The sequence below is a fragment of the Channa argus genome, chromosome 17, assembly GCF_033026475.1.
Source record: "Channa argus isolate prfri chromosome 17, Channa argus male v1.0, whole genome shotgun sequence".
In the NCBI taxonomy this organism is placed as follows: domain Eukaryota; kingdom Metazoa; phylum Chordata; class Actinopteri; order Anabantiformes; family Channidae; genus Channa; species Channa argus.
In genome coordinates, this window is record NC_090213.1 from 6,517,501 (window position 1) to 6,533,388 (window position 15,888).

The window sequence follows — 15,888 nt, forward strand, 5'->3', positions numbered from 1 at the left end:
TTTGGCAAACTCTTTTATCCAAAGTGACTTACAAGTGAAATACAAAGCAAGAGAAAAATCAAGGAGAAAAGGGCTAGATAGGCAAAATAGGAATTTCTGAAAATTGGGATGGGGGTTACTGAGCATGCAGTGTTTGGTAGCTTGTTCCACTGTCGTGGGACCACTAAAGCAGAAGAGCTTTGCTTGGGGTCTTTTGCAGTGTGGTTTAGTTACAACCACCAGATGCTGTTCATTGGCAGAGAACGGTAGGTAGAGGACCTGTATGTGGGAGTTCAGGTCGGAAGGTGCTGTTGTGTTGACCCCTCTATAGCTGAGAATCAGAGCTTCAATCTAATGGGGGTTGCTACTAAAATCTAGTGCAAAGATCTAAACATTGGTGTGTCATGTGTCATATTGAGTTCATCAAAAATGAAACCACCGTTTTGTAGATGTCTGGCAGACTTTGTAGGAATGATAACTAAAGATCCTGAGTTGATCTTGAGACTGTGTTGTATGGAAGGTCTGTGCCCAGGCTTGTTTGCTGAAAAATCCAGTTGGGAGAGACATTAATAAACCAGGATCAAGACCCTAAATGCCACTGCCCCCATTCCTCAATGCAGCTTGCAGAAAAAAATAATAATTTGTCGCTACTAGCTGCCATCACCTCCTGTAGAGACAGTAGAGCCACAGCTCCATGTCCTCATTCCCTGAGCTGATCCTCCACCTACCATTTTTGTCAGCCTTCTTCTGAGTGGTGCCATTTCACATCTAAACAAGACAAAAATAGTGCTAAAGGTATTTGAGTGGAGAAGGAAAAGCATTGCTCTCGTATTGAAGTGCACCGTGAGTAATAGCCCTTCCAATCTCTTGGGATGACGCACAAACTGCTGTGCCATGTTCTTCTCTCTTTTCTTCCCTTCCTTTCTCCTCTAATTACTATTTTCAGACATGGGAGTGAGGCAGGTATAGATAAATGTGTGTGTCTGTGTGGGAGTGAGGGATGTACAGATGTTGAAGAGAAGTCCATTGCTATCCACTGAGGACAGCAAGTGTCTTCTCCCCAGCTTGAGTGCTTCTCTTCTTCAATTTCTTTAACCCTGAGGGTGTTGGCACAAATAGAGGGCCTACCATGTAACGTGATGACAAACAAACACATATAACTGATTCTTAAGACTCATGCAACCACTGGGAATATCTAGTTATCAATTTTTTATGAGAGATGTTAAGGTTCTGGAGCTTCATAGTGGACCAGTTTTCCACACATTGCTTTCTTTCTATCTGCAGAGAAAGATTTCCTGGCTGAATCCATTTTTTAGGATTTTAGGATAAGAGCCCCTCAACCCCTCAAACAGCTTAGCTAAACAAAGTCTAATTCTGACATTGTACATGTTTCTGCAATACATTATCAAAAACTGCTCATATAATAGTCACATTTTTAAAATTCCTTTCAAGTGGTTATTCTGTCATTTTGACAAATTTAGTAATAATTATTTCTAGGTTTAGTTTTTTAAATCTAAACTTAAAAATATTATTAGTTGCTCTAATTCTTGCATTTTCTGTTTTATTTTCCTTTTTCCCCTCAACGATTGGCTGTCTCCAGCTAAATACCCTTAGAGGTTCTATCTTGGAAGATGGAGTACCCTCTACATCCAAGCATGGCTTGGCTCGAGGTCTGCCTCTCAAAGAGGTGCTGGAGTACCTGGTACCTGAGCTTAATGTCCACTGCCTGCGCCTGGCACTAAATACACCTAAGGTCACCGAGCAGCTGATGAAGCTGGATGAGCAGGGGGTAAGGAGACACAATGAGCAAATTGTGTTAGGCTTGGTGCATTGAATACATTTTGTGGATTGGTTATTTTGAAAGAATATCTTTTGTATTCATCTGCTTGTTACGCAAAATATACAAATAAATGATCCAGTCTTTATATAAAGTAAAATATTTCCATTCAATACTTTTAGTCTTGTTATAACATGGCGTTTGATTATTTGTGTTTGATTTGACCATTCACCTCCACTCTCTCTCTCACTCTCTCGTATAACCTTAAAAAGAAGAAAACTTGCTTTTCGATACTCTTGCTTTCTGATGCAATCATCAGAAGCTGAACCTCTGTAAATGTCAACATGATTTCACTGGGAAATGGCACTGCGATCACTGCAGAACAACTCAGAGATGATGTATTAAAATGCCAGCAAATATTGTAACATGGTTACTCTGACATGATTTCTACAAAGTAATATACAACCTCCTTTTTCCACACAGCTGAGTTTCCAGCGAAAAGTAGGGGTGATGTACTGCATGGCAGGGCAGAGCAGTGAGGAGGAAATGTACAACAACGAATCAGCTGGTCCTGGACTTGAGGAGTTCCTCCATCTGCTGGGGGAGCGGGTTAGACTCAAAGGCTTCACGAAGTACCGGGCTCAGCTGGACACAAAGAGTATGTATATACACAAATGAGTTTTTCAGGAGAAACCTGCAGATCACTGATGTTTATGAAATTATTGTTTAATCCACAGCAGCAGGGTTAATGCAGACTAACATAAGCAAAGTAGAATTCTACATTGATTAAGAGTCTCTGTTGCCCAATAAATGTTCGGTGAATTTTATCATGCAGTTAGTGACCAATCCCTCTGATATTATGTGTTTTCAAAGTCTTGACAATTTGATAATGTGATAGTAAATTTAGTAAATATTGGCATATAATATATATTTAGTCATATAAGAACAGCCTTCAATGAATGTGTATAGATAATATCTAAAAATGACTTGGCAAGCAAGATGAATGGCAGAATGTCACAAACGGAGCAAACACTGCCAGCTCAGAGGTTCATATTGCTTAATAAATAGGAGTAATGAGTGTAATATCCAAGTGTACACCAGAAATGTCTGCATCAGTAAAAACACAGGTGTCATCCTCAGGAGGTAGGAGGAACTGTAACACAGTCCCCTTAATGTTTGCAAAACAGGAAAAGAGCCGTCCTTCCTTGTGTGGAAAGAGCACACTAAATAATCATCCTAGTCTGAAGCTCTACTTGTTCAGTACATGTTTTCTAAATCAGTCTAAAATCACATATCATTAGGATAATGATATACAGTGTACACATAACACCAGACTTAATTTAATATGTAAGAACTGTTAAAAGTTCTGGAAGTATTCTACTACCATACGCATAGCATGGGTATTTTTAGAAAAATCTTTTTAAATAGCAATGTGCTGCACACATCTTTTATCTCGATCCTTAGTTTTTTAACACTTATGCTTCTTCCCTCTGTCCAATCTCGGTTTACTTAAAACCCGCTGCTCTTCTTTCAGTGATTGCTCAGTTTCTTTTCTGTGTACAGCCTTAAAAGCAGAAATCCATTTTATTTCCAACCTATGACAGATGGCCTATGGTGTCATGTCGTTCTGTTCAGGAAAATGACCCCTTTCCTCAGTTTTTCCTCTGTGCCTCTCGCCTTTGTCTGACCACATCTACTCATGTTACTAATTAAATTTCAATTTTTGCCCCCTTTTTAAGGCAAGCTCTTTTTAGGATTTACGTCTTGCCATAATTTAATTGCATCATTTACCAAAATGTTTCGAGACCCAAACTCACGACCCAGTCACTTTCCGGGGCATGCAATCCAACCTTTTAGTAATCCATAGTAAATAAAACACAGCCATGCAAAGCACCCCCAAGAGAAGTATGTGAGGCAATCCACACAGGTTAAGTATTGGCTTTTTAACATTTTGGGACAGTACTGTTCTCTGTTAGAGAATTGCACTGCGTAGGTGGAGTCTAACATGCTGCGACTCTGGACGTAGACCATGTTAAGAGCTCCGCAAAACTGTATCATCACATACACGTTTGTTGCACATTTTATTTTTCAATTAACGATCTGAGTGCAGACCAGGAACTGAACTGTTAACCACAGAGTGGTTCAAGATTAGTTCTAATCGGAGGAGTTTATGATAATGAAAAATATTATAGTTGTTTGCTTCTATTTAGTTCTGTTTTTAAAATAAATGTATATGTAATTGTATCCCTATCAGCTGACTCGACAGGCACCCACTCTTTGTACACCACTTACAAGGATTATGAGATCATGTTCCACGTGTCCACTTTGCTGCCATATACACCCAACAATAAGCAACAGGTATGTGTAGATATTGGACTGCGCATCATAAAATTAAAATTTAGTTAGTTTTGACTGTTATTACAATACAAAAGTGTCCTTTGGATTTTAATTTGCCTCTTTGAAAAGTTGCTCTCACTGTGCTGATCTATTATAACTCAAATTTCTCCCACTTTTTAATAACTTTTCCAGTTACTGCGGAAGCGTCATATTGGGAATGATATCGTCACAATTGTGTTCCAAGAACCCGGGGCACTTCCCTTCACTCCTAAAAACATTCGCTCACACTTCCAGCATGTCTTTGTGATTGTGCAGGCACATAACCCCTGTTCTGACAACAGCTCCTACAGGTGAGATTTAGCAACACAACTATACAGTACTGTGCTTTTGTTCGTGTGTGTATGTGCGAGCTAGACTTGGTCTGCTCCAAGTACCTAATCTACCTCGGTTAACTTACAGAAGTTATCTGATGGGCTTTACAGTATTATAGTGCATCAGCAATTTGGTGTTAGAAGATGCAAAGCTCAAAAACATTCTTGCAAAATTTCCCCAAAGAACTGAATTCACTGGTTAACATGTTTTTTTAACATTACCTTTCTTTACATTTAATTAAAACATTTAATACATTTAATTTAATTTACATACACTTTGAAATAGACTAGATAGGTAATTTTGTCAGACCTATTGCAAGCACTTGATTTCATATAAATCACTTTGTGTGACTGCTAAAACAATAATGCTCCTATCTGATGGCTCAAACAGTTGTATAGCTCTCATTGCACTTGCAGTTCCATCACTCTATCATGGAGTAGGCCATGAGTGTTTAAGGTCTTCTCTTTAGCTCTCCATTTATTACCACATTGTTAGAGATATGCAATGTAATACACAATATGCCAGCCCAGACTCATGTTCAATTCTGACTTCCTATTAACCATTTAAAACTTTGGGGTTGCGTCAGGAAGGGCATCCGGCGTAAAAACTGTGCCAAATCAACATGCGGACAATGATCCACTGTGGCGACCCTGAACTCATGGGATAAGCCGGAAGGACAAAAAAAAAAGGAAAATATTACCTCAGTTTGAATTTGATGGCAGCAACACATCTCAATAAAGTTGGAAGAGGGTGATGTTTACCGTTGTTTAGCATCTCTTCTGCTTTTAGCAACTGTCTGTATAAATCTGGGGTTCAGTGCGCAGACTCTTCTACTGCCAGGCCGTGCTGTTGGAATGGATGCAGCGTGTGGTTTAACATTGTCTTGTTGAAATATGCAAGGCCTTCCCTGACAGAGATGTGGTCTGGATGGGAGCAAATGTTGCTCTAAAAACCTCTATGTTCTTTTCAGCATTGATGGAGCCTTTCCAGATGTGTAAGCTGCCCACACCATAGGCACAAATGCCCCCCATTCCATCAGAGATGCAGGCTTTTTAACTGTCCGCTGATAACAAGCTGGATGGTCTCTCTCCTCCTTACTCCACTGTACACAGCATCCATGGTTTCCAAAAAGAATTTCAAATGTTGATTCATCTGACCACTGAACAGTTTTCCATTTTGCCTGAGTCCATTTTAAATTAGCTTTGACCCAGAGAACATGGGGTTGTTTCTGGATCGTGTTCACATGTGGCTTCTTCTTTGCATGATACAGCTTTAACTAACATTTGTGGATTGGACAGTGAACTGTGTTCACAGACAGTGATTTCTGGAAGTGTTCCTGAGCCCATGCAGTGATGTCCAGTAGAGAATGATGCCTGTGTTTAATGCAATGCTGCCTCAGGACCTGTAGATCACACGCATCCAGTTTTGACCTTTGGCCTTGTCCCTTTCGCTCTTTTGATGATATTAAACTGTAGATGTTGGGATCTTCAAAGACTTCACAATTTTGTATGAACATTTTTCTGACAGTTTGACACAGATCTGTCTCTTTGAAATGCTCCTTTTTATACCCAATCATCTTACTCACCTGTTGCCAGTTAACCTAATTAGTTGTCAAATGCTCTGTTTGTTTTTTCGATTTGTGGCAATTACTTTTCCAGCCTTTTGTTGCTCCTGTTAAAACTTTTTTGAGATGTGTTGCTGCCATCCAATTCAAACTGAGCTAATAATTTCCATGAATTGGTAAAATATCTCAATTTCAACATCTGATTTGTTGTTTGTGTTCTTTTTTGAATAAAACATGGGTTTATGAGCTTTGCAAATCGTTTAATTTATTTTATTTTTATTACGTTTTCACATCTTCCTAACTTTGAAATTGGAGTTGTTTAGTTTTGTCATTCAGTTACTTAGCTTACTTTCAAATAAAGGCTTCATCCCTCTCTTACTAATAGCTGTTTTAAATGCTTTCTGAGTACACTGTGTGGAGTCTTACTGTGGGGTCACTGTGCCCCCCTACTTCATTATAAGTGACGGTATGTACAAAGATACTTGCCATAGTGTAAAGACTAAGCTAATGCTACCTACACATACATTCTGTGATTCACAAATGTATATTAATTTTACCTAAGGAAAGTAATCTCAATAATATAGAGGTGAATCTTCAATACAATAAAGTGGATTCAGATTACATTCAGATACATACAGGGCAGGGGAATTTAGGACACATCAAATTAAACTATACAGCTAACTGAATTGTTATTAAAGGTTATTCCTCTAATTGGTAATATGAAAATTCTGAATTAATGCTTATTATATTATTCCAAATATTCATTATTATTCCGTCATATCATATTAATTTCCTGATTTATTCCCTTTTGCTTCTTTCAGTGTGTAGAGGGCTTTAAAGACATTATGTAAACATACCGTAACTTTACATACTGTATATAATAAATGGCTATACTTTAAGAACTGTTGGAGACAAGGTTTGTGTTCCTTCCCCACATCCACACTCATACACCTCTAAGCCAACCACTCCAATAGGTATTGACATGTTCTTTTTCTTGCATAGTGGGCAGCAAGTTGTGGATACTGGAAGAGTGGAGCTGCCCACACACTAGATATTTATAAGACCACAAATCACTGAAACCACAGGAATGTGCTCTTTCATTTCAACTGCCAAACCTCCTGCCATGAGTATCGCACAGCAGCCACACAGGCAGCAGTCCCTACTGCACTGCATTCTCCTTTCCAATTCTGAGGCTTTCTCTCCCACATCCTTATTTCTAATTTGTTCTCTTTTCCTCATTTTGTTTTTGCTTTTATACCTTCATGGCTCTCATCACTGCTTTCTGTCCTGCACGAGTCACAGGTCTTTGGTTGCCTGACTCACAGGGGTTTGAGATCAACATAAGTGCTTTTAGAGCTCCAGTGCAATGTATTGAGTGATGTTTGTAATGATGGAGAAGAATAGGAATTAAAGGTCACATTTTATTTTAATTTGTTCAGCCAGCTTGTAACCACTTTAGCTGCTCCTCTGTGAAATGCCATGTATGATTCATTTGTCATCTTTCACTTATGTTCACTTACCTGTGTATGGTCTGTCTATTTAAAACCTCTGATTTTTCAGAGGCTGATTATATGCTCGAAACAGCTCATTAAGAATGCTATAAGGTAAAAGCTACTTAATATGACAGTTTTAGGTTATTTTTTTGATCTAGACTTTGCCTTGTTGACATTATGCCAATAGATGTAATTATCTTACTGTACTTATAGCTTTAATGGAGAGCTACCTTTCATTGCAATTCAGCCAGACCAGTGTAGTTCAGGTGAATCTGATAGAATCAAAATTTTGTGTGCTGCTGTGACATTTGCTTGTATATACATTTAAAATTATGAGTAATTTTTGTGCAATATACGGCAATAATAAATGATGCATTGACTTTTTGGACACTTAAGGGCAGCTGAAACAAGCACTTTAAATGTTTTTATAATGTTCATGTAAGCAGACAGATGGTCATTACAGTAGCAGATGCAGAGCAACAGGTAATTTGTAGTTGTGTTTCTTGGGTCTATCCCTTCTCCTTTGAGCTCTGATTTGTTTTTTTGAGAAAAACCTAATGCTCCGTTACGGTTAGCAGGTAGTTGAACTATGCTATTTTAATTTAAATTCTGTGCTGTAGAATGCAGTGGATTTTTTGGAGGGCTTGTTAAAAATCACTACCTTAATCACTTGGAAACAATGCAGAAAAAAGTGATTAAAGTGAGCCAGAACATTAAAGTTACATACTAGAAACTAAAACAATGTGCCAAAACACTACAGAGCTCGATAAATCTGAAAAAACTTAAAAGATGGGGTCATCTCCATAAGCTACTAATTTGTGTATTACCGCAATGGTCGAACGTGTCAATGTCTCCTTCATCTGGGCCACAAAGGGGCACTTGAACACATTGCAGAAACTATAGCCAATGGCCAACTAGCACATGTTTGCCTGTGTGAGAGGTGGTAAATATGGTGTGCAGAAATACAAACTGTAAACAAAGCAGCAGTAGCTTATCTTTTCACACCACTCTCACTTAGTACAAATGGTTTACAGCCATTATAGCTAGAGAATATGATGAGTAGCATATATATATCACTATAGGCAATGTGCACCAATTTGCTAAGCTGAAGAGCCAATCAGAGTGGTCTCCTCACAGATGACACCACCGGCAATTCAATCATGGGTCTGACTAGTGCGACACAGCAAAAATGAGGGTAACAGGTGCCCATGGAAATTGGCCCTTCAACTTGGTGTATCACAGCCCCAAGGGTTAAACAGTGATTGGCCACAGCCAAATACATCAGATAAGGAGACAACAAAATACAATTTTAGCTGCAGGAAAGTTTATGTTAACAAGTTTGTGTGGAGGGTCATACAAACATGAGGCTTTTACTACCCTCTTCCCTTTTTATGTATGTTTGTTTGTTTCCGATACAGTTCAGTATAAATTGCGTTCAGCAAATGTAAGCAACATTCTGAAGCTATTCTTGGCATTCATTTACCAACATGCTTCTAAAAGACTCCCAAGCCATTACACCATGAAAAAGTTGTTCCTCACTCACTAACAAGAAAAGGTGGGAAATAGGGTGTCAATAATGTGACATTTAGTATCACAGAAACGGCACATTACAGGTGAGGGAAAGTATCTCTGAAATATGTTTAGAAATATGTGGGAGATCTATTGACTTCAGATGCTTATTAGAAAAAGCTATTAATCCTGGTGTCAACATGTGTGCTGATGCATGTCAGCAGGGAAGTGTGTGGGATGAGGCTTTCAAGTTCCATGGCTACTTTTGTCATCTGGTAATTATCACCTAAGGATCTGTGATAGAGTTTATTTGGTCATGAAGGGTTTGAAACTAGCCCTTTTCACACATGCACTGGAATCCTGACATTCTCCTGACTTTGTCCGGAGGCGGTGTATGTGAGATGTCTGAGTGAGCAGCACCCTGCTCTGTCCCGAATGTTCGGGAACAAATTGGCATCTTGGTGACGTTTCAGTCAAGTGATAGAAACCTTTTTTTTAATAGCATGGCCTTGATGTGCTTGTCTGCACACGGATCCTGCACTGAAATCTAGTGGAGTTTCTCCCGCAAGGACGCTTCTGACTCAGATGTGCTCCCGCTGTGTTTTACATGTATGAAACAAAACCCGGGAAAATGTGTGGACATGATTTCTACTGACATTGTCGGGAGTTCATATGTGAAACAGGCTTAGGACAGATTTGGTGACCCATGTACTCTTTAGGCCATAAAAAGCTGTAGGCACACTTTTTTTTTTATATTTCCAGTTGTGGATCTGTTTGTTTGTCTAATACACAATCATTCCTCTACTTACTTTTAGTCTGCCACACAGTCTTCCCTTTTCAGCCACAGTTTTTACTCTTTGAGGTTTCTGGGGATTTTTGGGCAGGAGATTTGGAATAGCAGATTCCACTAAGTGTCCTCCTCTCATTCCTCTCTATATCTGCTCAGCTGAGTTCCTGACATACCAGACAGGGCAAACAGCCTCAGATTGCCTTTCCAGGGACTTAATTAAAGGAAAAGGGAGGCGGAAAGGAAAGTCAGGACAGGGAGGTGCAGGCCATGGAAACGAACTATATGGAAAATGCAGCAAAAGCTAAATCATTACAAACAGTATGTCAACTATACTGTCAGAGTAATAATGGCCAAAGTAGGTCACTATATTATACAGAAGAATTAGTTCTTTTTTAATATATATCATACATATCAAGAAATATTGTACTTTCTGTATATTTAAACACTACAATATACAAATAGTAAAATGATTTAGATCTAGTATTAGCCATGTTGCAGAATCGGCCTGCACTTTCTTTTCTTTTAAGTCCTCATTACATAAATTTTACATGGTCTAGATGTTGTATTTTTAGTACATCTGAAAAAAACACCCCGCTAAATTGAACACATATTGAGCAGTCTGGAACAATTGATTTGTTAAGCCTTAATTCTTCTCTTTTTTTTTTTTTTTTCATTCACTCTATTTTGTTTCTTTTTCTCTTTAGTGTGGCAGTCACTCGTTCCAAAGATGTGCCCTCTTTCGGGCCCCCTATCCCAGAGGGTGTGACCTTCCCCAAGTCATCTGTGTTTCGGGACTTCCTGCTAGCCAAGGTCATCAATGCAGAAAATGCTGCTCACAAGTCACACAAGTTCCGTGCCATGGCAACCAGGACACGCCAGGAATATCTGCGTGACTTGGCTGAGCGTCATTCCACCAGCACGCCCATTGACCCCTCTGGAAAATTCCCCTTTATTTCACTGGCACACAAGAAAAAAGAGAAGACCAAACCGTATGTAGGGGCAGAGTTACGCAGCCTTGGGGCAGTGACCTGGCCTGTTCACGCTGAAGATCCTGGGACAGGGGGGGAACTGGAAGCTCTTCTGGCCATCTCCAATGACTTTCTCATCCTCTTGGACCAGGAGGCCAAGGCAGTTGTGTTCAACTGTTCCACTAAAGATGTGATTGGCTGGACACTGAGCAGTCCTGCATCTTTGCGGATTTTCTACGAGCGCGGTGAAAATGTGTCTCTGAGGAGTATCAGTAATAACACTGAGGATTTCAAAGAGGTGGTGAAGCGTCTAGAGGTTAGTGTTCACACACACACACACACACACACACACACACACACACACACACACACACACACACACAAACACCAATATAGTTCAGCATGTGATGGGTAGAGTGCTCAGCATGCTAAAATGAAATTATAAAATCTAGTCTTTCTTAAAATGTTAAATAAGTACTTTTTTTCACTAATAAGTTATTTTTATTTTGCTCCACTGATGTCCTGTCCACTGCTGATTCAAAAGCAAAATAGGTCCAATGGTGCCAGGCCTGTGTATAACTGACAAAATGCACTTTTTCTGTGTAGTATGCCATGATTTTCTTTGTGAGGATCAACAGAATGAGAGTTTTACTCGCTGTTACCATGGCACACTTCATGCTGTAAAACTAAACTAACTCCACTGGGTTGTATGAAGACCCTGGAAACATTGAATAAAGGTGACACGCTCTCATTTACAAAGCACAGGACAATACTGAGAAACCAAATCAGTGGACTAAAATACTTTTGGCTGTCCGTGATCATTTACCTAACCCACTCACAGTGTCTCCTGCTGTTCACTGTTGGCTGTCAGTCTGCCAGCAGGACAACATTTTCATTTTTTCATGCCAAAGGTTCTGTCTCATCAGTGGTTTCTGCTTATTGAGTGAGTTTTAGAAAAACCTCTGGACAGCATGCTCCTAATGGCTCATACACCTACACACAGACACATACACAGTGAAGTGATGCTACCTCTTCCTTAGCTGTTTCCATGGAAACTGCTTAGAAAAAAAATGTGTTGTCTTATATAATCAGTGCTAAATAATACATTAATTTCCCCAGCTGCAGCTGACCTCCCAGCTGTGTGTGTGCGTGCGGCGTGCGTGCAGTAGTTATATTTAGTGGCAGATACAGAAAGGTGGCAGTCTCTCTCTCTCTCTCTCTCTCTCTCTCTCTCTCTCTCTCTCTCTCTCTGTCTCTGTCTCTCTCTCTCTCTCTCTCGCTCTCTCTCTCTGCCTTTGCCTCTCTCTCTCTCTCTCTGTCTCTCTCTGCCTATGCCTCTCTCTGCTTCTCTCTCTCTCTGCCTCTCTCTCTGCTTCTCTCTCTCTCTCTCTGCCTCTGTCTCTCTCTCTGCTTCTCTCTCTCTCTCTCTCTCTCTCTCTCTCTGCCTATGCCTCTCTCTGCTTCTCTCTCTCTCTGCCTCTGCCTCTCTCTCTGCTTCTCTCTCTCTCTGCCTCTGCCTCTCTCTCTGCTTCTCTCTCTCTCTCTCTCTCTGCCTCTGCCTCTCTCTCTGCTTCTCTCTCTCTGCCTATGCCTCTCTCTGCTTCTATCTCTCTCTCTCTCTGCTTCTCTCTCTCTCTGCCTCTGCCTCTCTCTCTGCTTCTCTCTCTCTCTCTCTGTCTCTGTCTCTCTCGTGCTCTCTCTCTCTCTCTCTCTGCCTCTCTCTCTTTGGCTCTCTCTCTCTCTGCCCCTCTCTCTCTCTGCCCCTCTCTCTCTCTGCCTCTCTCTCTCTGCCCCTCTCTCTCTGCCCCTCTCTCTCTCTCTCTCTCTCTCTCTCCCTGCCTCTCTCTCTGCTTCTCTCTCTCTCTGCCTCTGCCTCTCTCTCTGCTTCTCTCTCTCTCTGCTTCTCTCTCTCTCTCTCTCTCTGCCTCTGCCTCTGCCTCTCTCTCTGCCTTTCTCCCTCACTGTGCATGTGTTTCCCCAGTGCTTTCTTCCCCCTTTGCTGACTTTTTTCAATCTTGTTTGCTCTTTATCATTTTTTTCATTCTTGTACTTTCTTCCTCTTCCACGCACATATTGATATTGGGAGAGGGAGACAGTTTGTATCTGGTGCCTGTCTGCAACATGATTTATTCACACATCCCTGTGAAGTCTAGCTTCTGTATAGGCTTTGCTAAGGCCCTGCAAGGCACCCTGAAGTTGCAATGTGTGTCACTAGAAAGAGAGAGACAGATGTGTTGTAACTGGCCACAATGCCTATAAGCTATGTCACATTCTTCCATGAAAAAATATGCAGTTGAAAGATTTTCTCCTAAATGAATGATGTCTTTATGAACATAGCTTAGTGTGCAACAGACAGAAACACACCTGTTTTCATTTCTGTCATCTGTGCACGCACATTTAATGTAAGAGTTTTTTGTACATTAAATTAGTTTAGTTCAGTGTACGAATTAAGGAACAGCACAAATAATTTTTATTTACAGCCATGAATTTCAGCCTACATATGCACTGAACATTTGCACACATATCCTTTATAATCCTACTTATTTTTCTCTTGTTAGGTTGTTTAAATAGCACCTGTTAAACTTCACTTGCTTGTTTGTGCAAATTTAAGTAGTAAAGTAAAAGATAAGATTACCTAATTGACTTCAGTTTATTTCTCTGCTTTCCCTGTGTCCAGTTACTAACTAAGGGCTGTGAGACATCAGAAATGACGCTTCGTCGAAATGGCCTTGGGCAACTCGGCTTCCATGTGAACTATGAAGGCATCGTGGCTGAGGTATGGGAAACCCATTGCTGTAGAGCCTGGCAAATCTGACTTAATATGCCATATTATTCTATAGCTTTAATGGGTTTACTAGTGAAATAGTTTACACACATTCCATTAGGAGAATCATTACGGTTTGTCCGATTTTCAGTCTGGTATTTATGTGAGCACTTAAATAATTATTGATTCTGGATGCTTTTTATGTAAATGTGTAGGCAAAATCCACACCTCCACACTGAGTCTTCCACAAGTTCCCGCCTTTTCAATACAACATTTACTCTTAGAATTTAAATTTCACATTAAAAAAACACTTTTGAAGATGTTGATTCACATCTTAAGCCCCACTATAAGATTTACCATCATGGTATAAATTGGCACTGTTTATCCTTAATATTACTGTTTGGCGATTAAAACATCTCATCACTTGAGCTGTAAGTCAGTGAAACTTTTTTACTCTTAGGTGGAGCCATATGGTTATGCCTGGCAGGCAGGTCTGCGACAAGGAAGCCGATTGGTAGAAATCTGCAAAGTTGCTGTGGCAACACTGACCCATGAGCAGATGATTGACCTCCTGCGGACCTCAGTGACAGTACGTGTTGTCATCATCCCACCACATGATGACGCCACACCACGCAGGTAGGTGGGATGGAGAATTTTTATTTGCTATCATTTGCTCAATTCAAATGTTGATGTTAATATATTAAGTTTTGTTAAAGCTTTTAAAAGAGAGTATATAAATGAACTCCAAAAGAGTGTACACTTCTAATGTCACAGTGAGATCATTCCACACTGAATCTCTTCTATTTCTCTCTGCAGGGGCTGTTCAGAGCTCTATCGGATGCCTGTGTCTGAATACAAAGGTAGCAGCAGTGATAGCGGCTCCTTTGAGTACAAGTTCCCCTTCCGCAGCAACAACAATAAATGGCAAAGGACATCCAGCAGCCCTCAACAGTCATTGACCGCGTCACCACAGCCTCACACACCTAACCGAGCCATCAGCCTGGGTAGCTCTGTGGGAAAGACCCTGTCAGCTGAGAGGCTGGAGAGGGGTGCAGTCATCCCACGCAGCGTCAGTAGTGATGGGCGACCCATGGATACCAAGAGGTTAGAACCTGTTGGCTTTTTAAATGTGGATCAGTAAAATACCATATTTATTTTAAAGGGAGCATACAAACAGTAAAATCTTGGAGGCCAGAAATCTCAGCAGCTGATGATTCGACAAGGTGCATAAAACAGAGCAGTTCAGTATGTTGTTATTTTAAATAACTAATTATTAAATTTTTTTTTTAATCCAGACTATGAAGAAACTGGGGCCAAACATTAGCAATCAGTGGAATTTTCTTGTAAAGGAAAAACGAGCATTTTTCCTCTACAATGCATTTTCTTGTTTATGTCATCGTTCTCAATTTCCTTATGACTATAAATTCCTACAGTTCTTGTGTGTATGTGTGTTTGTACATTATACCAGAATGTCTCCAGGCAGTGAAAGCTACAGCCTGGCCTCCTCCCTAGCGCTGGGTCGTTCTCCTCACAATCGAAGCTCTCCCAGCAACTTGTCTTGTTCCAGTGAAGCCTCCGGAAGCTCTGCTCACTGGAGACAGAAGTCCATGCCTGAGCAGTAAGGAAGTGGAGAGAAGGACTGTGTTTGCCTTTTGCCTGTTTTTTGTTTTTTTGTTTGTTTTTGTTCTTTTATGTATTCTATCCACGAAGCAATAATTTCTCTCTGTATTCCAACAGCGTATTAAAGCCTACCTTTATTAATGATAAAATATGTTGATTAGATGTCTTTGTTTTAACTGTCAGCTCAGCTGTGGGTTAAAATGTTAGTGTAGTTATCAGTTTTCTTCATTGTAAATCATTAAAAATGTCCAGCAATAAAAAAAAACAACTGGACTTATCCTGTGAACTGAAAGTTCGCTTGAAATGTATTTATTTGACATTTGTATCAGTGCATGAAAATAGTGTAGGAGAGTGAGATGCTAGCATATGTGACTGTCTATGATAATAATCTTGACAGAACCTCTTTTTTTTGTCTTACACCCACTACAGCCTCTGGCAAAATGTATTATATTTAAAATTCAATTACATTTTAATTTTTAGCTCTGCATTTGTAATCAGTGGAAACACATTTAAGTGTTTTTTTTTTTGTTTCTTTGTTTGTTTTTCCCATGTGTGTGTCTGTGACCATACACTAGGTTTGCCAGCAACCGCCATTCTCCAATGTCTTCAGAGAGACGAGAAGTTGTTGGAGAAGGTGGGTCAAGTGCAAAGTCCACTTCCAATTGGTCAAGAATGGAGGAAAGTGGAGGAGCAGAGCGAGGGTCTACAGGTGAAT

The 15,888-nt window shown here is 40.1% G+C and overlaps 1 protein-coding gene across 4 annotated transcripts in view; it reads left to right on the plus strand.

The window, feature by feature from the left end:
• Positions 1–15,888, plus strand: part of sipa1l1 (signal-induced proliferation-associated 1 like 1) — a 76,455-nt gene that overhangs the window by 47,550 nt on the left and 13,017 nt on the right. For all 4 annotated transcript variants that reach the window (XM_067481592.1, XM_067481590.1, XM_067481589.1 and 1 more), the window contains 10 exons: positions 1,580–1,768; positions 2,240–2,414; positions 4,011–4,114; positions 4,286–4,443; positions 10,526–11,105; positions 13,467–13,565; positions 14,014–14,189; positions 14,370–14,657; positions 15,022–15,171; positions 15,749–15,882. In XM_067481592.1, the coding sequence (XP_067337693.1) occupies positions 1,580–1,768; positions 2,240–2,414; positions 4,011–4,114; positions 4,286–4,443; positions 10,526–11,105; positions 13,467–13,565; positions 14,014–14,189; positions 14,370–14,657; positions 15,022–15,171; positions 15,749–15,882 (2,053 nt within the window). The remainder of the gene's footprint in view (positions 1–1,579; positions 1,769–2,239; positions 2,415–4,010; positions 4,115–4,285; positions 4,444–10,525; positions 11,106–13,466; positions 13,566–14,013; positions 14,190–14,369; positions 14,658–15,021; positions 15,172–15,748; positions 15,883–15,888) is intronic.